We start from the raw sequence: 23,370 nt of genomic DNA on the forward strand, positions 1-23,370 counted from the left end.
AATGTTGGCCTGCTGTCTGCAGCTGTGGCGCTGCTCCCTGGGCTGTGTGGATCATGGAATCGTGCCCTGAAAACTCCCACTTGCACAGTGTTAATTGGACTCTGATGTAGATGTTAAGGAGGGATCATGGAGAAAAGAGCAGGGCACTGCCATTGCTCGGAAGCTGTCTTAGTTTTTAAAATGTTCACCAGCAACTGCCTGCATATATATATTTTTAACCTACATGCTGCAGCTAGGAGGGCTTGCAATTAAAGAAGACAAAAAAAATGAGTTCCTGGCCTTGTGTGATGTTTGGGGATTTTATTGGATGCTGCAGTAGATCTGCTCATGGGGGGCTTTGCATCATCAGTGGCAACTCGCAGACCACTAGACATTTGCTGAAGCGCTATAATGTAAGAGGAGCAAGAGTGTGTGTGATTGTTTCCTAGTACAAGCTCCATTGATACAGTCATAAAGACATATCCAGGTGGCAGAGGAGAAACTACAGCCAATAAGAGTTTATAGCAAGTTGACTATAAATTATGCAGGCTTAAGAAAATGTGCATGCATATATATTTTTCTTGCATATTTCCCCTGTTTTTTTTACGTAATTTATTCTGCTATGTTAGGGAGAGACAAGGAGCTATGTAGGGTCTTTGGAAGTCATCTTCAGTGACTACTGTGGTTTTGGAAATTCAGCAAGAATTTCTCATTGTGATTGTGAAGATATGATAAAGCATGCACTTTTAAATATAAAAGTTGTGATTCTTTAGAAAGCTAAATTCTGTATACAAAGTCACCCTCAATTTAACCTCAGCCTTTGCTTCAGAAGGCAGAACCTCTGTTTGGTGCTTTGGCCATTGGCAATTACTGTACTGTCTGCCCCAAATGACCTGAGGCTCAGTATGTCAGGTGAAGGAAAAAGATATATTTTCGCTAAGCCAGCATATGAAGGTAGACAGTGACAATTATCAAGCTTTGTAGTTACCAAGAAAGAGCTGGTCCATTTAACTTGGGAAACATGGTGTTTCCACCCGGGAACGAACCGGGGACCTTTCGCATCTGAGGGGGTCCATTTAACTTGGGCAGGTCTTGCTTCAGCTAATTTTATAGGGTGTATTTGTCAAATGGTGAATGTCCTATTAGACGTATGGAAGGAAGTGGGCTGTAGAAGCAGACTGCAGGGAGTTTCGGCTAACAGTTTGGTTTAATTGGATGCTGCATAGCCACACCTCTGTCTTACACTGGCGCTAATGGAATACAGGCTGGGCAACAAGTCTGTTCCTTTCTTTTTCCTCCGTGTCACTGAAGGAAGGCCGCTGAATATAATTCAGCAATGGAGGAAAAGGCTGGTGCCATCAAGGAAAGGGTAATCTGGGAGAATATTAGGACTGAACATGCAGGGAAAGGGAAGTTCCAAATCAATCTTGGGAGACAGCCTGCATAACTAAGCCTTAACTAACCTGCACCTTGGATATTTGTGGTCTTCTGTGACCTGAAAGTAGTGAAGTAAGAAGAAATAGTAGTGTTAGGCAGAGAAAGCAGCAGCAAAGGAATCTAATGTTGAGGCAATGGGACAGGATAAGAAGTCCCTGGCAGCACAGGAACAGCAAAGTCTTTTCCCACATTCCACTAATCAGCAAGGTATCTTTACAGGACTTCCAGTCTACTAACAGGATTTTTTTTTGGTTAGGGGGTGGTGGAGTAGAATAAAGTTAGGCTAGGAGACGAGACTTTGATAGAGCAGGTTTCCTACATTTTGAGGCTATTTTCTGAGGGTGCTGGATCTGTTTTCTGATCCGCTAAGTTCACATCTATACCAAAGCCAATGGTTGCCAGCCCTTTCAATAGGCACATTTGGAATCTGGAGTGAGTGTCATGGGCATCAGTCAAAATGGCTGCCACATCTAAAAAATGCAGGCCCATAAAATAGTGCAGACGCCCCCCTCCTCAGTCAACGGGGGGGGGGGGGGGAGCACAAATACCAGTCACAGGGAAGCCCTTTGCAGAAGAAAGAGTGCATGTCTAGTCCTATCCTCCAATGAAATGGTATGTTTAAGGATGTATGCTAAGTGAAGGAGAGTCTGAGCCAATACACACAGGAAGTGCAAATGTTAGGGGGTTTTTTTTAGGGGGGTATTTCTAGAGACCTTTTGTGGGCATGTGCACTAGTGAAACCTTGGGGTTGTATTCAAAGTTGTGCCAAAGAGATCTATCCCATCAGCACAAGGATTTCTCATGTGACACGGCATTGTCCCACTCCTCTCTCTGTGCCCCGCATAAATCTAATGTATTTAGTTCAATACCACCTCATTTGCCTGTGTGCTTTGCAGCCTTGGTACTCTCACTTCTAAGAACTTGTCCTCTGCATGTTTAGAAGAGAGCAGCCATCTGGCGCCATCAAGTCCCACAAGCAGCACAACGTGAACATTAGCAAATGGCTGCAGCAACAGCTTTCTTTGAAAGGTTGCAGGCCTTTGCAACCGGTTGCTTGCTCCTTTACGCAGAGAAAGTAACTGTAAGAGCAAGAGCATCGAAAGGCCTGTGAGGGAGAAAGGAGGCCACGGGATGGACGTTGCCACTAGGGTAGCCCCTGCAGCAAATTATCATCAGCTTCCATTTTAGTTTGGGGATCGGGAGGGAGTGGCCCTCCAGGATTCCAACTCGCATCAGCCCTAGGCAGCATAGCCAAAGGGCAGGAATCATGAGAGTCCAATGATAGCTGGAGAATCCCATCCCTGAGCTACACTAAATGGAAGCCGAATTCTACTCCACCCACCCTCCAAGCAAGATACCGTGTCAGAAGGCTATTTGCATGGACCGTGAGGTTAGCCTTTATCGCACTTTTAGCATTTTGAAGAAGTATCAGCTTTGTTAAGACATCGATGCTGATGCTTCTTCAAAATGCTAAAACAGTTACTGAGTGCTATTAGGAGACCACAGTTCTCTGTGAATCTGTACATCGGTCTCCTTCCTTGAAACAACTGGAACAGCAGCCAATGGGCCTACGCTACAGTATTTCTGAAGAATGTAGCAAGACACAAAGCACGGATGGGGAACTTGTGGCTCTCCTGCAGGGGGTAGACCACAGCTGACATGGGGCCATAGGTCAGTGGCAGAGCAAGGATCTGCTTTGCATACTGCAGGTTCCAGGTTCAAGTTCTAGAATCTCTAGGGCTGGGAGAAATCCCTGCATGAGATCCTCAGGGGCTGCTGCCAGTCAGTGTAGACCAGGGCTTCCCAAACTGGGGTCTCCAGCTGTTTTTGGACTACAATTCCCACCATCCATGACTACTGGTCCTGCTAGCTAGGGATGATGGGAGTTGTAGTCCAAAAACAGCTGGAGATCCAAGTTTGGGAAACCCTGGTGTAGACAATACTGAACTAGATGGACCAATGGCCTGACTCAGTATAAGGCAGCTTCCTATGTTTCTATAGTCCCTGACCATTAGCCATGCTGGCTGAGGCTCATGGGAGTTAGAGTTCAATAATATCTGGTGAGCAACAGATATCCTATCACTGCTATCTACTGCAGCAGAAAAGCCCTTTGCTCCATCCCATATTAAAGGAAGCAGCTTTACCAACAAAGGATCGAAGGCGGCAAAAGGCCCAGTTTTCAACTACTCGCAAAGGCCATTAAAGAGGCCAGCATCAGAGCATAGCTTAACCTTGGCGTTCTCTAGCCCAAAAGCAGAAATGTCATCTGATGGAACAGAAGAACTTTAAGAGGTAAGGCAGAACATCAAAGGAAACAGAAGTGTCCAAGAAGCCAACGTGCCAGAGTAGTGCGCCTTATCAAAACTGCCCAGTGGAATAAGGAGGGAACACAGAACAAAGGACTATAAGCAATGAAAGAAAAGCCACTCCAGTGCTGCAGGTCCTGGGCTTTCATCACAGCAAAAGGGAAACTGGCCCCATTGATACCTTTTAAGAGCTTTTGCCGCTTCCAAGTGGTCTCACACGCAGGGAGGAAGAGAATGCGGCACCTCAAGGCATCTCTGGAATTATTTTACGATTTTCCGTGCAGGCTTTTAACTTAAGAAAATGCCCAAGGGAGTACCTTCTCCTCCACTGTAGCAAAACAAATTATAGAGCAGCAGCAGAATGGCCGCTGCATTCCCACCCCCCTGCCAGTGGCAGGAGAGAGAGGACGAAGTGGAGTCCCTCTGGTCAACCAGGAATGGCCACCACCTTATGAGCAGCATTTAACCAGCCTGTGCCAACAGCCCCTCTCTTATTCATCCTTATCTGCCTTGGTAGCCCTGCCTGCTCAACTTCTCCTGGAGAAAAGAGAGCCTGGCACCTCCTTGCAGAAGCCAAAGAACAGCAAATGGAAAGAGCCCAGTGAGAGGCTCCAAGCCTAACCAGCTATTCGCGATAAGGAAACATTCTGGTTTCTAAAAGTCTTGGCCACTACTGTCTCAAGTCCAGTAGGGTCGTGCAACTTTGCCTCTTCTCGCTCTCACACTCTCTCTCACACACACACACATGCCACCCTTCCAAATCCATCTTCTCCAGCCCCGTCGGATCTACCCTCTTTCTTACCATCGTCAGGAGTGGAGTGCTCTTTGCTCTGCTGCACTGCATGTAGCCTGGAGGAAAATGAAACTTTGCAAGCAGTGGCCTTGTGTGTGCACTTTGGGGGTGGCGGAGAGATGTTTCCTGCCTCTGCTCTTCACCCTGCACAGAGAAAACACTACAAAGCTATACTTAGCACCTGATGCAAAGAATCAACTATTTACCTCTTTTGGGTACTTCCAACCATTATCAGGCTTAAGCAGAACTTCCCCATTGCACTGATAAGCATCTCTCATTGGGAAGAAAGCCAGAATTATTAACCAAATTTGTTTCTCATGCCAGTGTCTGTTCTGCTTAAATTTGGGGTGGGGAAGAGGGAGATATAAAATGTACCAAATCAATTACTTTGGACAGCTATCAATGGTTGTCCCACCTTATTCACAAGGCTTTCAGGGCCTATGCTATGTACTGTAGCAGATTCCTGTGTTTGTTTGCTCCACATCTGGGCTTGTACAACTGGATTAAGGACTCCTGATTGTAAAGGATAGTCCACTGCAGCTGATAGAGGAGTTTAAAAAAAGGTAAAGCACACTTCCACACCACCTACATCCCGGGAGGAGGACGGCGGGGTGGGGTGTGTTATATAGAAGATGTACAGAGGGTGCTCAAGAAAACTTTGCAGCTGTTTCCTTGCCCAGGCAAAGTAGAGCCAGGATGTGCTCTCTTCATTTCCACCACTTCATAGCCCTTGCAGTCGTATGGGAAAAGAGAGTGACCACTTTTCTATCCCATCAGCAGCTTTTGTCTATGCAGAGAGCACAGATCACAAATTGGTACCGCAGTGTGGAGGCTTTGTATGCATGGTTTGCATGCACCTTACAACAACACTATTTCCTGCAGGCTCAGGCAGCAGAGGCGCCTTAATTCAACAGTGCCAACCACAAGTTTCCTGTCACCCCACCCCCCAGAACAGCTTCTGCTGCTTGGTCTAGGACAGGAAGAGCAGCACACCTGCCACCCGCCACCTACATGCTTCCGGAGAACCTTAATGCGCAGCACGTACCTACAGCGTGCATGCACTTTGGCAGAAATCATATTGGCTTCTCCAGCAGCCACAAAAGACGTTGCTAGGAGCTAGATGCCCCACAAGCCCAGGAGATATTCTCTCTCTGCACATTCAGTGTTTACTGCGGTGGGAGATTGAATGTTTCTGAATTACTTTGCTTTGAAAAAACCTTAAAACTGCTTTTCAGAAAAAGCTCCTAAGGGAGCATTCAATTCATTGTGGTATTTTTAAATAGTGGAAACAAACAATAGATTGTGTGTGCACATACACACACAGAGTAATGAATATAGCAATTGATAGGACTGCATAAAAGGCAATTCGACAGGAGCTAATTCAAACCAAAGGCCTGCCTGAACAATGTGGTCTTCAGCAGCTTGCAAAATGTCAAAGGGAGGAAGCTAGAGATGTATCTCTCACCCTTCTGAACTATGCTTCAATAGAGGAGGGAGGTGGAATAGAAACACACACACCCTCCAGCAGATCTCCCAGGGCAAGCAGAATCAGCTATTTCTTTAAATTCCCTGAACTGGGCTTGGTTGGAAATACACCAGGAACGAGTGCAGATTAAACAAAGGAGCCCCATGCCTCATGTCACAAACTCCTGGCGTCAGCATCCTGCATTAGCTGCAGATTCCAAATGATCCAATGCAGCCCCACAATGTTGCAGCAGTCCAAAGCAGGATGTGACCCAGGCATGACTCTTGCAAAAGTGGTGCAAGAGTGTTTTACATGTATGATGTGGCTGTGACCTTGCATGCCTTGATGGGAGAACAGAGAAGAGATGTAGTTCTTTGATTGCCAAGGAGTTTCGCGCAACAAATGCAAGCACTGAGCAAAAGCTCAGGCAGATGCCAGATCAAAAAGGAAGGGGAGGGAAGACGAAATGGGAGTTGCAGGAGAAAACAACATGAAGCTTCTTACAGTCAAAGCACTGTAAGCCAACTGAATATGAAAAGCCCCCTGGTGGAGAGTGCCAGAAAACCTTTCCTTTAGGGACCTATCCTTTTAAGGATATCAAGAGAGAGATTGCCAAACTAAAACTCAGATCAAACTTGGCTCAGCAACTAAGATAGTGGGAAGTAGCAGAAACAAGAGGGAGCCTGACCTGCTCAAGTCAAAATGCAACCACGAAAGCAAGCAATTACCTATCCCTCCTTGAGCAGGCATCTCACCAGGTAAATATCTAGGCTGGCATGTAGTAATTTGCTCTGTTTATGTGTGAGGGATAGCTCTACCTACATTCCTCTTTCTTCCAGAAGAGGGTGGCCTCATTTAACCTCCTGCCTCTATAGTGCACACTTCTCCAACCTTGTTCCTCTTTTTAAAAAAATGCAAGCTCCTGCGCTACACATACACACAAGGATTGTTCCAATTACATTCAAAAAGCAAGCATGCATTTTACCTTGCTTAAAAATCCAGATTATAAGTAACAGGAAATAAGCTTTGTTAGAATTCAAAACAAAAGTGGAGCAGCCATCAGGAAAAGGCCTGAATATTCACATATGTTCAGGGCATGCAGGCCACTCTGAAACCCAGTATAAACACAGAACAAGTGAAGCAATTTTCCCATTAAAAAAAGTGAACATTAAAAGTTCAGGTTGGAAAACCATTGCTTACTCACACAGACAGCCCTACCTTTCCATGTAAAGTTTGGTTCCTATACCCCCTGAAAGCTATATGGCACATGCAGACACCGATCATTTCCTAACACTGATTTAGAAAGGGTGAAGTTTAAGTGAAGTGTTGTTTTTCCTGCAAGCATCCAACATGACTTGTGTCCTTCTTGGTTTCTTTGGGCAGCTCTAGGTGAGAAGAAATGCCAGGGCTGTTGCCTGTTCCACTGTGTTTTTCCACCACACGCTGAAAGTGAACCCACATAAAATGGTGGGAAGAAAGCAAATGCTCCAGGAAAAGCCTGCACTTACCCTGAACTCCTCTGTGGAAAGAAGGGAGCAACAGACTTGTGCACAGAGCTGTGGCTTTATAAAGACTTTTATTTGGAATGAAAATATAGATTATTGAACCTGAACAGTTTCTTTTCACCTCCAACCCCCTCGTGTGTTTCGTCAGAACCTGCCTAGCATTTGAGGGCTGGAGGGAGGGAGAGAGGAGTGGTCCCAGAGACAAGAAACTTAAGGACTGTGACTAGATGGCAGATTTATTTCATAGTCAAGCCCCAATGATCCCATCCATGGTCTCTTTGAAGTAAAATAAAATTCAGGCAAGGAAGCAGAAGAATCCTCAACAGGATTCTCAGTGGTCCTAGCAGGGAAAAGGGGGAGAAGAGGCCTGGCCCGCAGGAAGCACTGGCTTCCAATAAAGCGCAAAATCCACCTGCCATGAGAGATTGGGAAGGGGAATCCCAGCCTTCTCTGCAGTGGAAAGCGTGGGCATGTCAGACTGTGCAGTTAGCTAGTCCTGATCCCCACAGGGGGACATTCAAGCCAACCCCAGCCATGGGAAGGGGACAGGGCCAGAGGGACTCTGGCCAGAATAAGGCAAAGGGACAGATGTGGGGAGACCAGCACATCGCCCCTTGGGTAAAACAGGGTGCAGGAGAAGGAGGAGATTTGGTCCGAGACAAAACCCAAGAAACATTCCCAGTAGCAGCAAGAGAGGGCAAGTCCCTGTCTCACACCACAGGGCAGGATGAGGCAGTGTATAAAGGGATTACTGGCAGCTCAAAAAAAAGGTGAAGCGTTTAAGAAGATCCATGTTGGTGAGGTCTCCTCCGCGGGGACCCCTCCTAGACATCGCCGTTCTCAATGCGGCTCAGCTGCTCCTCTAGCCGCCCAATGCGCTCGCCCTGCGCAGCCACAAGCATCCGCAGTGACGCCACTTCACGCAGCACTTCTTCAATGACCTGCCCGCCGTCCTGCAAGGAAGAAGAAAGCAGTGTCATGCTGCTCTTTTCAACAGGATCCCGGCTGCTCAGCTCATAACCACCCCATGACCTGTACTCCTGGGATCAGCGGGACTTGCGCCTCCTCCCCCAGTGCGTGTATGAGAGGGAGTGCACCATGTATGTGTGTACACACATATGTGTGCATGTGTGTGTGCGTGTACCCACACACATGTTGGGGGGAAGGAAGAAAGCAACACTGGCAAATGCTTGGTCAACACAAGCACACACATAGTGGAAAGAAGCAGGCTATTAGACATCCAAAGAAAGAAATCTTCAGCAGACTGACTGACTTCATAGGATCTGTTCAACTAGGAACAGCCTGGCATTCAGGTTAAAAATGCCCTAAAGCATCCTTTGTCCTTGACAAATTGCCTAGTAGCCGCAGACAGCCAGGAATTCCACACAGATGCCTGAGTGGGCTAGCAAAGAGCAGAGCATGGATCATCCTGTTCCTCCTCTGCCAGTCTGCTTAGAAGAAGGCATTTCTTCTTCTTTTTTCTATCTCCCTCTGTTTCCAGGCTGGCTATGGAGGAGGGGGCATCCTTTCCCCTGCATATAGCATGGAAATGCAGATTGCTAGCTGATTAGCAGGCTAGTAGAACGTAAGGAAAGCTCTTCTGGATCCAGCCAAAGAGTCCATGTAGCCCAGCATCCTGTGGCCAGCCAGATGAACAGGTGAAGCCTGAACACAAGAGTCCTCTCCTCTCTCTTGCAACTGATATTCAGAGGCATCCTGTGCCTGAAGGTAGAATATTGCCTTACCCTCCACGAATTTGCCTAAAGCCACTCACACTGGTAACCTTTGTAGGCTTATTTGCTCTCTGTGGCAAGGGTACTTTGCAGGGTATGGGAAGCCCACTTTCTAACCACAGCCTCTAGTCAAGCCTTACTGGCTCTTCTCCAATAACTGAAACAGGATGACTGCTCCAAAACTACAAAGGATTTGCTTTATTAATTATTATTATTATTGGAGAGAATGCTGGAGAGTCCCAGGATGCAGTGAATATTGGACATGCAGACCTTCTCCTCCGTTCTCCCTCCCCAAGGCACATCAGAATCCTGTTCTGCTCCTTGCACTTGGCTCTAACCCACATCCACCCACACCCACACCCCAGCTCACCCGCTCTGCAACCCTGTGAGGGACGACAGAGGAGCGCCAATCAAACAACCCACCCACAGAACCCCCCGTTCCGGCATAGGCGCCAGCCCTGCACATACCCCACTGGCAGCGCTGACGCTAATGGCAGGCGTGGCAGCAGACTGAGACATGGCACTGGGGTGTGTGGCACTCAGCCCGGCGCTGGGGGCAGCAGCGGGGCGGCTATCTTGCAGCAAGCTCCTCCGGCTGACTTTGAGGTCACGCTGCTTGGTGGGCACATAGGCTTCGCGCAGCGAGATCAGGATGGGGCCCGCCGTCTTCCCTGCCACCCATTCCTCGGCTTCCATGGTGGCTTCTGGCCCAGCTGTGTCTGGGTACAAATCATCTTGGAACAAATCTGACTGCAGAGAGAGAGAGGGGGCAGCGTTAAGAGCCTGGGGCAATATGAAACAGTTCTGCTCCCCCCTCCCATGGGATGTACAAGGTAAAACACCCAACAAATTGGCTGTGTTTCAAAATTTCCAATTCTCAGTCTCCACTTTATATTGGCCTATCTTACAGAGCAGTCTTAAAAGACGAAACAGACAGCGTGCTTTGACTATCACACTATTTAACTGTCAAGCAGTAGCATTATTATTAAATCCACATAGTTTCAAAGCTAGACGGGCACAGGTCCAATTTCTATGCATACAGGCATATGTATAAAGCTTGAGACCTGAACACTGGAGGGGAGGGAGGGATTTGCTTAATAATAATAAATAATAATAGTTGCCTCAGGCACTCTGGGCGGCTTCCAACACATATAAAAACATAATCAAACATCAAACATTAAAAACCTCCCAATACAGGCCTGCCTTCAGATGTCTGCTAAAAGTTGTATAGATATTTAATGCTTATGTAATGCTCAGTTTGGTTTAAAGGCAAGTAAAGCACACACAACCATCAAATGAGGAAAAAAATGCTTCTGATCATAGAAGGAACAGGGTTGAAATGGCAATGGTTTCAGCATATGACTTTAGAAGATCCTTCTGGACAGCTGGAAACCAGAGGGAAGAAAAGCGCTGGATGGAAATACCAAGCTACACTTTCAAAGGGACACAACCACCTGTCCCAATGGCCAGAACTGAAATGCTCACAACCTTCCAGGGTATATGAGGTTATGTGTGAACCTCCTGTCAACTTGCTGGGTGAACATGGCAGTGGCAACAGCCCCACGGATTAATGTTTCAAGATTCTAATGCAGAACCATCAAGCCATCCACAGACAGGTCATGGCTCATCTGCAGTTGCTTGGTCCCGAAACAGAGGCAAAGGAAGCCCCCGTCCCCATCCCTCATAGCTTAAGCAGCAGTTTCTTGAAAAAGTAGGCTAGCCCCCACTATCAAACACCCACCTTCCTTGGCACAGTCATGATAATGGGCTCACACTTGCGTTCGTGGAGTTTGTAAAACCTGCAGAAACACACCAAGAGAGAAAGATTGATGCACAAGCAGCCAGTCAAGTCTACCAGTTCTTTCGCTGCTGACACACACACACACACACACACACACACGCCCAGCCCCAGCATTATTCAGAATACCTGGCAATCTCACACTTGTTGACATCCAGGCCCCGCTTGGGCATCCATCCCATGCCACGCTGGGGTTCTTTGCTAGTGAATGTGTTCAGGAAGTGGATGTAGGGTGCTTCTGCCGTGATCTCGAAGTACCGGATGCTGGAGTCACCCTGGAAGGGGGAGAGGGCAAAAAGGATGCACACAGTGTTACTAAGCCTATAGAGGACATTGTGATGCTTGGCATCCCTGGGCGGGCCACTTCCCCCCTGAGCACTTTGCTTTCAGTGGGACAGACTGGTTGAGGAAGAGGGCCAAGGGAATGCCCACCTTGCATGGTATTAACTCCCACTTCAGAGAGAGGGTACAAACCCAGACTTCTGGAACCCCAAGGAGAAGCCAGCTTTGCCCTTTAAGCATCTTATACAGAGGTCAGACCCTGGAATCCACTTAGTTCAGTATTCTCTACAGCAGCTTTCCCCCAACCTGACGTCCTCCAGACATTGGTAAGACTCCAACTACCATCAGCCCCAGCCAGCATGGGATATGGTTAGGGATGATGGGAATTGTAGTCCAAAGCATCTGGAAAACACCAGGTTGGGGGCATCTGGCCTGCAGGGACTGGCTGCAGGTGTCTTCTTTTGCCCTATTTGTAGATGCCGGGGACTGAAACTTGAACCTTTTCCTTGTTTATTTTACTTTATTTATTGGATTTATATATTATATAATATACCCGAAGGTATATTAAACTGCAAGCTGTCAAATGCAGACTCTGATTTTAACTTAATTTCCCTAATTTCTGCTTAGTAGGAAAGCATACCTTGCCACAGACATACACAACGTTGGTGTCCGGGTCATAGAAGGGAAGAAGGGCCCCATTGCTTGAGTCCAGCTCTTGCAATGCCATGGGCTCCTCCAGATTCTCCTGCAAAAACAGAAAGGCACAGGTTACAGACCTCCTTGTTCAAATGCTATCCTTCACACCATCACAATCTTGAAGTGATGATTCACCTGCCATCCATCCTGATACCATTCACTTGAGAGCAAGAGGGGAGCGTACTCCATATGCCCATGAACCCACCGAGATTGAAAACCCAGCCTGGTTAAGACCCTAATTGAGGGGTGGGGGCAAGTCTATGCGCACAAAGCAGTCTCTCTTCAGTTGTTGCCTCTCACCTCTCAAACACATGGCGTTCAACAGGAGTTCTTTGCTCAGGACAAGAGACCCTGAACACACAGAGAGAGCTTACACACACACACACACACACACACACACACACCACCACCACCACATTCCACACACACCTCACTCCCAGATCCACCTTCCCACTCACCGGGTCCCAGAGTGCCAGCTGCCGTTCACTCATACGGCTGAAACCTGTCGTGAAGATCTTCCCATCTGCTAAGAAAATGGCCCGCATAGGGCGTGCTCCCTCATGGGCTTTCTCCTTCTCCTGTGAAGCAAAAAAAAAAAAGGGTAAGATGTGGGGAATTCAAGAGGTGAAGCAGCAGGCTGGCTCCGCTATACTGCAGCACAAATGCAGGTTTTGCTCCCGTATCTGCTATGCTGGATCCAAACTACAACAGGAGAGTCACTCATCTGAGTTTACATTCCCCCTAAAATCATGAGCACCTTTCCCCAGGGTCAGACTGTGTCTGGCCCTCAGCAGCTCATTCCACCCCACTCCAGAGGAAGATACGTGGAGGTGTCTTGTATGCAGAAGGGTCTGAGACTCAAATCTAGGCATCTCCACTTAGGAGGGCCTCTCACCGCAGGGCTGAGAGACTCGTTCTGAGAGCTACTGCTGTAGTCAGTGCAGGCAACATGGGGCTGTGCAGACAAAGGGTATGATCTGGAGTCTAAAAAGACACGGTGTTCAGATAGCAAAGGCATTTGATGTGTCTGTGTGTTCCTTTAACAGCAGCAGAATTTAAAAGCCTGGCAACCTCTCCCAGCATAGTGCTGCAATGAATGGAAGAACTACATCTGTTAAAACTACTTACTGCCATGTTGCTATTGACAAAGGAATCCCACTCCAAAAAGGTCGTAAATTAGAAAGTCAACACTTGTCTATCAAACCCGGGTAACTTCCCAATATCATCTCCTCCACCCCCCCCAAAAAAACCCCCACTCAGAATCAATCCACTCTTGGTGCATTGTTATATACGGCTATACTGTGTAGATGTGTTTATGCTGCGCTTGGGGCCTCAGCTCACTTTGCCCCCAAACCCCACCTTCCCATCATCCCATTGCCAACGCCCTTCCTTTACACCTCACCCCAACCCACCTATCCCCACATTCCCTTTACCACAGCCGCCACTGGCAGTGGGGAGGGATTGAAGGGGAGAAGGTTTTTCTCCTCTTCCGTTTCCCCCACAGTCTCAGCCAGGACAAAGGAGCCTTCATTTTAAAATACAGGTTTCCTTCTCTCAGCAGCAACAGGTAGATGAAGAGGAGAAGGACTTTCCCCGCCTTCAGCTCCTTCCACCTGGCAAGTGGCTGTGGCTGTGGCGGAGGGTGGGAGGGCGTGCCTGGGCCACCTGCCCACTCAGGGCTTCTTGGGCTTCCTTAGCCCTGTTTTAACTTGAGTATTCATGTGCCCTCGTTCGCCAGCATGACGACAGATGAATGCAAATACAGCATAGAGATACGTGATTTTGAAATATTACTTCCTTCTTAAAATAACCTTTTTATATTAAAAAAAATTAGCCCATTTTCATCCCTTCTTCAGATTCCAGATCAACCTATGTAGGAGAGGGGAAAGGAAGGAAGAGGTTGGGCCTCAGAGGTCACAGCACATTAAATTATATACAGGCCCAAGCTAGGAACAGCAGGGAGATCTGGGGAAGCAATCTCACAGATAACACCAATTTAATCATTTCCCAATCCTATACAGCACTGCCAATTTATATATAGTCACATACCAAAACTGGGGCTTAGCTGGAAACACCTGTGAATTGATTTCTCAATAATATTACAGAAACACACCTGGGAAATGCTAATGCATTATCATTGACAGCATGATCAGATTCTTGAGATGCCTGTTGAGAAGCCCTTATTAATTCTCATAAAAGGCTTGGGAGGGAGAGGGAAGAGATGGGTGAAGCCTTGGAGGGATCTGATGAGGATTCCAGAACAGGGGTGGGGGACCAGTGGCTCTCCAGATGTTTCTGGATTACACCATCCCCAACTATCAGACGAGCTCTCGGGGGCTGAAGGGAGTTCACCCTTGTTTCACAGCTTTTCTCTGCATAGATCTCCTGCTTCTGCTCCCCTATTTAGCATCATCTTATCAACCTCATGCCTCCTTCCCTCCTGTATATTTTGCCATTAGCACAGTGTCCCCTGCGTAGCAAAGATGACACCGCCTTGAACTCTTGCTGATATGTGCGCACACACATGTAAATTCATTTACTTCATCTGAAAATGTGCATAACTTGCTCTACCGAAAATGAAAGTGCAAATTCTGGTTTTTGCCGGTTGTGAAATTTAGATTCATCGTAAGCCAGCACCTCTGCCTAGAGCACATTCCATATGCAGTCTTCATCTTCAATTAAAATTAGGCTTCTCCAAGCGCTACCCAATAAGCAATATAAACACTGCCACACATCAGAGCCTATCTTATAGATAGCCCACTAACATGTCAACTACATAAAGATCAGCACTGCTGAGAGCTAATTAACCCAGGAGGCAAAGCGTCAGCTTCCCATCACCAAATTACTGCACAGTCAAAGCAGCGCAGGTCACATCTCAAGCGTGAGCCTTGCAACCAAGCTAGAAAAGGGGACTAGGGAGGCACAAACTACAGAGAGATACCACTGCTCAGATAACAGGACAGGGAGGACCGACTGTGGCCCAAACACATCCCACTGCAACATTCCCAAAACACAAAGGTGGGTCCCTTTGACTTGCAGAATGGCCAGGAAGTAATAGATTGCCAAAGAGAGGGAACACTCATGTAAACAGGTCAAGGATGGCAAGATAGACAGACGAGAACCCAAAAGCTTCAAAGGAGGGAGAAACATACCGCAACAACCTGCCCACGGCGGGGGTCAATGATGCGCACACTTTTATCCTTGCAGGCTGAGCAGAAGAGGCTGCCGTCACGGTTCCAGCTGACATTATAAATGAGGTCAGGATGCAGATCTTCCAGGCGGTAAAGCTCCTCAGTTGTGCCCACGTTCCACACGATCACCACGTTGTCACAGCCTGGGGGAAAACGGTGTTCAATGGAAGAGGTTTGCCACAGAGTTCTGCGTTAGGCTGCCCTTAACTTTGGGTCTCAACCGCCCCAGCCTGTAAGCTTGCAGCCAGATGTTCTCCACTTTTATTCTGCCTCTTACTCCACCACCACCACCACCACCACCACCACAGATGGTACCTGCACTGAGGAGGACGTTGCGGGCAGTTGGATGCCAAGTGATGATGCCCACACGCTTAGAGTGCCCTTCTAGAACAACCACTGGCTCCGTCAGAGGCAGTGTCAATCCATTCTCGGGGATCTGCCATACCTGGAGAGAAAGACGGGAGTGAAATGGCTCAGCCGGCAAAGCACTTTTGTCTGCTCCGGTCCTGTCACCAGTGGCAGCCTCCCACAAACCTCGCTCTCCCATCACCCTGAACCAAACGCCAAACAACATCCAGCCACCCGTGGGGGGGGGGGGTACACTCTGGCTTTAGCTTGCTCCACACCAAAAGGGTCATTCTCCTGATCCCATCATCCCACATTCTGCAGGTAGCATCTTGCTTCCCGTATCTACAGCCCAGCTAACAGCTCCTCCGTCTGAATTCTTTGCCCTGTGCATTGAATTGTAACAAAACACATTTGCATATGCAAACTTAATTTGCCTAATATAGTCCGCCTCTGCTAAATAATCATGATAAGAGACCAAGCTGTATCTGGGGCAGTCAACAGGCCTCCCCACCCTGCTATTGAAAACCTTGCTCAGCTATCCTGCCTGTACACACATACCAAACTTCAGAGAGTCTGTGCTTTCAAGCCTCCACAATCTGAAGGACTAGAAACTTGCTTTAAAAATAGAATTTTCAAATGCACAGCATGCTCAATTTGCCACTCAATAATGACTGCTTGATTCATTAATATGTACAGCCCCAACCTTCTGTATATATTTAGCCAAGAGCATGGCTACAGGTGAGGCCCCCCTTCTCTCTCTCTCTCTCTCTCTCTCTCTCACACACACACACACACACACACACACACAGAGTCATTTTACCAGCTGCCCCTCACCATAACAGTGCAATCCTCAGAGCCACTAGCGATGACGTTATCATTGTGCGGGCACCAGTCAATGTCCAAAACAGGTCCTGTGTGCCCACACACCGTAGGGTAAGACTTATCAATGCGTCCGGTCTGGGGAAAAATAACCAAAGGGGACAAGAGTCATCAGGCAGTCCCTTCCAGGCTCCTCAAAGCCACTATCCTGTTTCCTGTCCCAGCTTTCCCCATTTGCCCCACAAGACTACCAGCAGTCCCAGTACAACCCCTCTGTTCCATCCCTCAGTACCCCTAAAATATTATGTGCTCGAAGACACAAAACACAAGATAGGAGAAGAAGAAGCAGGAGGAATGATATATTGAGACCCAAGTTAGAATATTGCAAGATTCGGGACAAGATAAAAGAAAGTACTTCTTCATGCAGTGCAGAATTAAACTATGGAACTCTCTCCCACATGAGGCAGTGGTGGCCACCAACCTGGATGACTTTAAGAAAGTATTAGACTAATTCAGGGAGGACAAAGCTAACAATGGCTACTAGCAGTGATGGCTATGCTCTGCCTCCATAACCAGAGGCCACATGGAAACCGCAGGAGGGGAAAAGGGCTCTTGTGTCTGGGTCCTGCCTGCAGGTTTCCCACAAGGCATCTGGTTGGCCACTGTGGGAACAGGATGCTGGACTAGATGAGTCCCTGGCCTGATCCAGGAAGCCTCTTCTTATGAGCTGAGAAATTCTTGGGGCCAGTCAACCTTGTGCACATCTTCCCTATATCCATTGACATCCCCAGTACAGTGGTACCTCTAGTTATGAACTTAATTCGTTCCGGAGGTCCGTTCTTAACCTGAAACTGTTCTTAACTAGAAGGCGTGCTTTCGCTAATGGGGCCTCTTGCTGCCGCTGGCACACGATTTCCGTTCTCATCCTGGGGCAAAGTTCTCACCTCGAGGTAACTCTTCCAGGTTAGCAGAGTTTGTAACCTGAAGCATTTGTAACCTGAGGCGTTTGTAACTCGAGGAACCACTGTACTTAAGAGTTACAGGTAGGTAGCCGTGTTGGTCTGCCATAGTCAAAATAAAAAAAATTCCTTCCAGTAGCACCTTAAAGACCAACTAAGTTAGTTCTTGGTATGAGCTTTCGTGTGCATGCACACTTCTTCAGATACACTGAAACAGAAGTTGCCAGATCCTTCTATATAGTGAGAAGGTGGGGAGGGGTATTACTCAGAAGGGTGGTGGGAATGGGACTTAAGAGTGTTAGGAGTGTACTTAAGAGTGTTAGGGTCGGGAGGGACTTCAAAGTGTCATCTAGTCTAACCTTCTGCTAACGCAGGGAATCTGTGGCTGACGCCACCCCCAATGGTCACTGGCTTCTGCTTAAGAACCTCTAACGAAGGCGAGCCCAGTGCTTCCCAAGTCAGGCTGTTCCCTCACCTTCTGTAGCGGGAGCACCATGAAGGCCCCTCCTCCACTGGCCTCTATAATCACAGCCACAAACTTGGGGTTGACAGCGCAGAAAGTGCTGTCCCAAGTGACTCGTGACACCCGGATGTCATCGTAGCACTGGTCATTCTTGACGGGCTGCCCAAAGACGTGGCGGAATTTGCTCTGGCGCACAACCTTTCGGAAGGACATGGCTGCAGAGGCAGAAGAGAAGAAAAGCGACACACCTTTATAATCTCGCAGGCTGGCTCACGCACAATGCCCCCCAAGGGCGATGCTGCAATATGATTTCTAATAGGATTGTAATAAGGTTGTTCAGAAATGTGGAGCAGGAATCAAAGGAATTCGGCAGAGCTGCCGCACACATTGCAATCACTTCACTTGCTGAAGATGTTGCAGGTCCGACCTCTTTCGACAATGAGCAGGAAGCCTCGGGTGCTCTTGATCAAACTTGGACCCCCCCAAACATTCACATTCCCCCCTACATACATAAATACCTCTGTGCACTCAGGCTCTCGGCAGCTCTACATTTTTGGCCTCCGTACAAATTTTTGCACTCCAGCTCATTTTATAATTGACAACTCGCATATTCTCTGTGCTTTGCTTCTGTGTATAGGCAATAGTCACGTGCAGAGGCTCATTGATGACTCTGGCTGGATTATTTGCCACTTGTTGTCCTGTTTCTGTTTCAATCGCTGCCAGTCTATCGTCTAATATCCAACCTCCTTTATTACAGGAGGGTGGGTTTCTACCTTGATTCGGCTCTATGCAGTTGGGAGGGAAACACAGCGGAAGAGGGAATTAGCAGCTTTCTCCTTTATGAATCCTGCAGTAGAATCCCAGATTGATTCCAAACACTTGCCTTTTCAATAGATGCATGCACACCGTAAATCAAAAGATACAGTGCTCTACACAATCTGGTACACAGGCTCTGCTATTGCATTTCTTTGGTTTACATGTGAAATGCCAGAAACGAAAATACACTTACAAGACCAGAGTAAATACCCACCCCAATGTCACCCCTGAAAAATGGCAGGCCAAAATCACTGAAGTTAAAACCCCTTAGTGTAATTAATCAAAAGGCCCCATCAAGGCCTATCTATGGATGACTGACAGCGGTCAGTCGCAAGAGAAGGAAAACGCACTGAACTTCCTGTAGCCTTATATAGACGTGTTTTTCATGGAAGCAGTGCCCACCAAAAGCAAAATTCAGCCTGCTGCTTCAACACCTGATCAGAGTGAGACCAAACAAAAACCTTTAAGGCTAGAAGCAAGCATTTAAAAGCTCTGCAACCACAGCACACAACCCTTACAGTAAAGGGAATCAATCCATTTAAGCACAAGTTCTGTTTCAAGCACACAGTCGTAAGACTTTTGGGGAGATGGGGTAGGAACATCCGTCTTCAGGTTTCAGTGGCAGCCCCACCCACTACTCCGAACTGTAACCAGGTGTGACTCAAAGCCACAGGAGAAAAGTTCCCTTTGGGTGGTTCCTGTGAGAATGGCCGATGACAGAGAAGGACTCAAGAATGGGCAAGCCTTGTTTATTCTTCTGCGCAGCCAGGAAAACTTTGGAGGAAGACAGGAAGGTGTAGGAGAATTGGATGAATGCTACCTAATATCAGCGAACCAGAACTTTGAACCCAGAAGTCTTCCTGTTTTGGAGTTTGGGGACCAAAAGGAGACGGAGGGAGAAAACAACATAAAGCAAGAACTTGAGAAAAGCAACGGGTTCAGGGTGGTTGTTGCACACACACACACACACACACACACACACACACACACACACACACTCCTTTCCTCGGGAAAGGAAGTGTTTCCCGAAAACTCATTTCCTGCAAGAAACAACCCCACAGGGAAATGGTTAAATCACAGCACAGTTGGTCCACTGAAGCTGCAGCCGGATGTGCAGCCGAACATTTTGCAACCAAAGCGCAGCTGTTACTATTGGACGAAAAGGGACCAGAAGAATCTGGCGCAAGGAAGGTGTGGCCCCACCAGCGCTTACCTGGAGCATACCCTACCTTCCTCCAAACTACAACATACCCTTTTAAGGGACCAAGGCATTATACAAGCCTTGCCGGGGTGAGGGGAGTGACCTGACCGGGTACTTTTTCAATAGGGAAGAGCAACTCTGCTGGGGTTTAGCCCCAGAAACTACTGAATGCTAGCGGTCGAGCCCGGTGGCACAGACACAGCCAAAGGGAGCCTCTGAGCACCTACAAAGTGCTTTCCCTCCCCCTGGCACCGAGGAACCGCTCCCTTATACATGCATTTTGGTTTGCATATAAGCAGCAAGCTCTGGATCTAGAAAGTACCGAAAGGGAAGCTGGGGAGGCGGGGTGGGGAAATTGCCGCTCCCTTCCCGGTCCCGGCACCGGAGAGGCAAAGGCACAGCAGCAGGGCGGGACTCTGGGGAGGCGGGGGCGCAGAGCAACAGCGACCGAGCTGGGTCTGGCGAAACCGACGCCTCCGCCTCTTCCTCCCCTCTTGAGCCTGCCTGATTCCCCGCTCTTCCCGCCCGGGAAGCGCCTCCGGGCCCGGCTCTCTCCGCCTCCCCTCTCCCCACCCGCAATGCCCGCCGAGCTTCACCCGCCCATCGCCACTCACCGGCTGGGGAGGACGGGGGCGACCGCAGCAGCCTCTCCCTTGCGCGCTGCCCAGGGCGGTGCAGGCGGCTGCGGGGAGGGAGGGAGGGAGCAGCAGCAGGAGGAGGAGGACCCGGGCTGGGCTGGGCTCTCGGCGGCTACAGGAAGTGACAGCAGCAGCGGCGAGGGCAGGCCGAGGAAGCTTCCTTCCCCGCGCCCAGTTCACCTGCCTTCGGGGCTGGGAGAGGCGAGGCGAGGGGAAGGGCTGCCTCTGGGGTCAGCGGCCGGCCACGCACCCCGGCGCGCGCCAAGGGCTGCCTGCCCGGGCAACACCCGCCGCGACGGGACGGGGGAGATGGGCCGGGCCGGGCCCAAGAACTGCCGTCTCCGCCGCTTGTCTTGGCGCGCAATTTCCAGGCTGCAAGGGTGGCGCAAGAGACTGTGCGCAGAACTCCGCCAGCCTGGCGTTTTTCGACTGCGGGGCCGTCCCCCTGCTTGAGTCGAGGAGAGAGTGCCTCTGAGCATGCGCCGAGTGCATTCCTGCTTTCCCTGCCGGGAACTAATGAGAGTAACCAAACTGTGAAGGGAAGGCGGGGATTTTTCAGGAGGTCTCCTTTGGGGGAATTGTGGGCGTCGGAACCGCTTTTCTTGATGAGAAACTTGCTCCTAGTGATGTAAAAGTTACCTTAGGGTGATGGGAGGCTATAAAGCTTCTCAGGGCAGGGACGGAGCCACCCTCTCATTCTGCGCATAATATAATATAAGTGATTCTGAGATCGCATACACACCATTTCCTGTTACAGATACACCATTTCCTTTGACTCGCAGGGCGTTTTAAGCCTGCCAGTTCCGTGTCGGCCGGTGCGTGGAAGGTGCCTGAGCCCGCTGGTGTGGACTGTCCTGAACTGTACTTGGAAGGAGACACGCAACTGCTTCAAGGCAGGATGGGCTTGTTCAGAATTTGTTGCAGTTCTTAACCCCCTCAATGTACATCAGGCATTAAGAAAGAAAACAGCAGAAAAAGTTCCCTGCCCCAAAGAGCTTACATTCGAATTTGAATGTGAAGCCAGTGGTTGTACAGTGGTACCTCAGGTTAAGAACTTAATTCATTCTGGAGGTCCGTTCTTCACCTGAAACTGTTCTTAACCTAAAACACCACTTTAGCTAATGGGGCCTCCCGCCGCCGCGCCGCTGCTTCACAATTTCTGTTCTCATCCTGAAGCAAAGTTCTTAACCCGGGGTACTATATCTAGGTTAGCGGAGTCTAACCTGAAGCGTCTGTAACCTGAGGTACCACTATATTCCAATGCTCGCTTGCCTGGGAGTAAGTCTCTTTGAACTCAGTCAGGCTTTCTTCTGAGTAGACACATAGGATTGCCCTGGCAAGTGAAATGGGTGAACTAGGGAGCAAATGGGAAGAAGGGGTGGATTTTGGACCCCATCCCAGTAGAGGTTGGCCATTAGGTAAGAGGCGTGGCTCCACCAACCTCAGACTGCTCTTAGCCAGCTCCTGCCTGCCTGTCTGTCATCCTCCTTACAACCTTTCGGGGAGTGGCACAGCCTATCAACCTCCTCCTCCTCTTTGGTCTCTGTGTTGCCTTTTGTAGAACTCAGCAGGGGGCAGGATGGGGACAAAGCTGGAATTAGTTGACTCAGCTTGTCCTTGACCCTGGCTTCCAGCCTTCTGCCCCATCAGTCCCAATAGGCACCAGGTTTTTGCAACTAATCCTGACCTTTGCAGGAACTGAAGACATTGATTGGGATTCAACTAAGTTTTGCTCAGAGTAGACGCATTGGAATTAATGTTCAATGGGTCTAATTTGTCTAAAAAAGTTAGTTGACTACCACTCTTGATCTTCCCGGGGCTCGGGATGTATGCTTGGGAAACTGCTTCCTCTGTGAATCTGTATGTTATCAGAGGTGGGTCAATTGTAAATACCACAAAACAATTTTAAGTTTATGACTGGGATCTCTGTTGCATGAATTAGAGCACAAACAATTTATGCATATTAAGCTTATATAGTGTTATGACAATCTGTATTATCTGTATTATTTCCAAAAGACTTCCAAAAATGTCTGCAACTGGATGCTCTAGTTTGAAACTCAAATGCATGAAAAACTGTTGCAAAAAAAGAACTAAACCAATTGAGGAAGCTTATATGGCTAATAAGGACTTTGCTAAATCCTCTATATTTTTGTTACATTCAACTTATTAAAGTAACACATGCAAGAGAGATGCATTGCAAACATCTCAGAAGTAAGCCCCCCTGTGTTCAATTGGATTTACTCCATATTTAGTTATTTAATCAAACATTTCACTTTTTTACATAAGGCCTTCCCAGAATCAGGAAGCTTCCCCATTATCGCTAGGGCTATTACCATAAAATTGCAGTAGATTACGTAATGTGTATTTGTGGAGCTCGCTCAGTTAACAATATGTTGCCATATTTTATACCATGTTCTGCCTAGAAGGAAATTTGATGAGAAAATGATGCAAAACAGGAATGGCCTATTTAAAAGAGTTCATCACCAGGAGGGAAAAGGTTACACGGAAAGTTGCAAAGTTTTCGAGGGCTCAGAAATGTAGGAGATTTGCTTTGTTGAAAGGCATTTGTATGTACTATCTTTCATTATCTTCCCTCTGCTGAAAGTGGTTTTACCTCTTTTGATTTTACCTGTTTTATCTTCTGTTGTTTGTGATCTTTGAGATGACCTTGTTCATTTAACAATAAAGCAATAAACATAATTGAGATCGAGTGTAAATTGAAAGCTGGCGTGTTGTTACGCCACACATATAATGTAATCCAACTACATAGAACGTATTCCCTGCTTTGTTTTCATATGCCCTGAGCCGCCTGTTAAATCCAGTTCTAAAGCAGGCACATCCAACTTCCAAGAGACTGCAATCTACTCCCACTATAAAAAAAGCTGACAGTGATCTACTCCTTGGATTGACCAGAGTTGTTGAGCTTTGACACGCCCCGATC

The 23,370-nt window shown here is 48.1% G+C and overlaps 1 protein-coding gene across 3 annotated transcripts; it reads right to left on the reverse strand.

Moving 5' to 3' along the window:
• Positions 1-7,537: 7,537 nt before the first annotated feature.
• CORO1B (coronin 1B) lies at positions 7,538-20,848 on the reverse strand. Of its 3 annotated transcripts, none has more exons than XM_083507447.1 (11): positions 20,406-20,848; positions 17,787-17,989; positions 16,368-16,490; positions 15,501-15,630; positions 15,147-15,328; positions 12,453-12,572; positions 11,939-12,043; positions 11,146-11,291; positions 10,960-11,017; positions 9,687-9,968; positions 7,538-8,438 (listed from the first exon to the last, which is right to left on the reverse strand). In XM_083507447.1, exons 2-11 carry the CDS (start codon positions 17,985-17,987, stop codon positions 8,310-8,312), a joined length of 1,476 nt encoding a protein of 491 aa, XP_083363573.1. In that variant the 5' UTR covers positions 17,988-17,989; positions 20,406-20,848; the 3' UTR covers positions 7,538-8,309. The 3 variants fall into 3 exon arrangements, with proteins under 3 accessions (XP_083363573.1, XP_083363575.1, XP_083363574.1); XM_083507449.1 differs by lacking the exon at positions 20,406-20,848 and adding an exon at positions 20,114-20,361; XM_083507448.1 differs by lacking the exon at positions 20,406-20,848 and adding an exon at positions 18,293-19,450.
• Positions 20,849-23,370: the final 2,522 nt, after the last annotated feature.

The sequence above is a fragment of the Podarcis liolepis genome, assembly GCF_965112155.1.
Source record: "Podarcis liolepis genome assembly, chromosome: 1".
Lineage (NCBI taxonomy): Eukaryota > Metazoa > Chordata > Lepidosauria > Squamata > Lacertidae > Podarcis > Podarcis liolepis.

Coding starts and splice junctions, on each gene's coding strand:
- CORO1B (XM_083507447.1), bottom strand. CDS start 17,987: ATGTCCTTCCGAAAGGTTGTGCGCCAGAGCAAATTCCGCCACGTCTTT. Junction 16,491..17,786: donor TGGTGCTCCCGCTACAGAAG/GTGAGGGAACAG, acceptor ATTTTTCCCCAG/ACCGGACGCATTGATAAGTC. Junction 8,439..9,686: donor GCGTCAGCGCTGCCAGTGGG/GTATGTGCAGGG, acceptor TCTTCCTTGCAG/GACGGCGGGCAGGTCATTGA.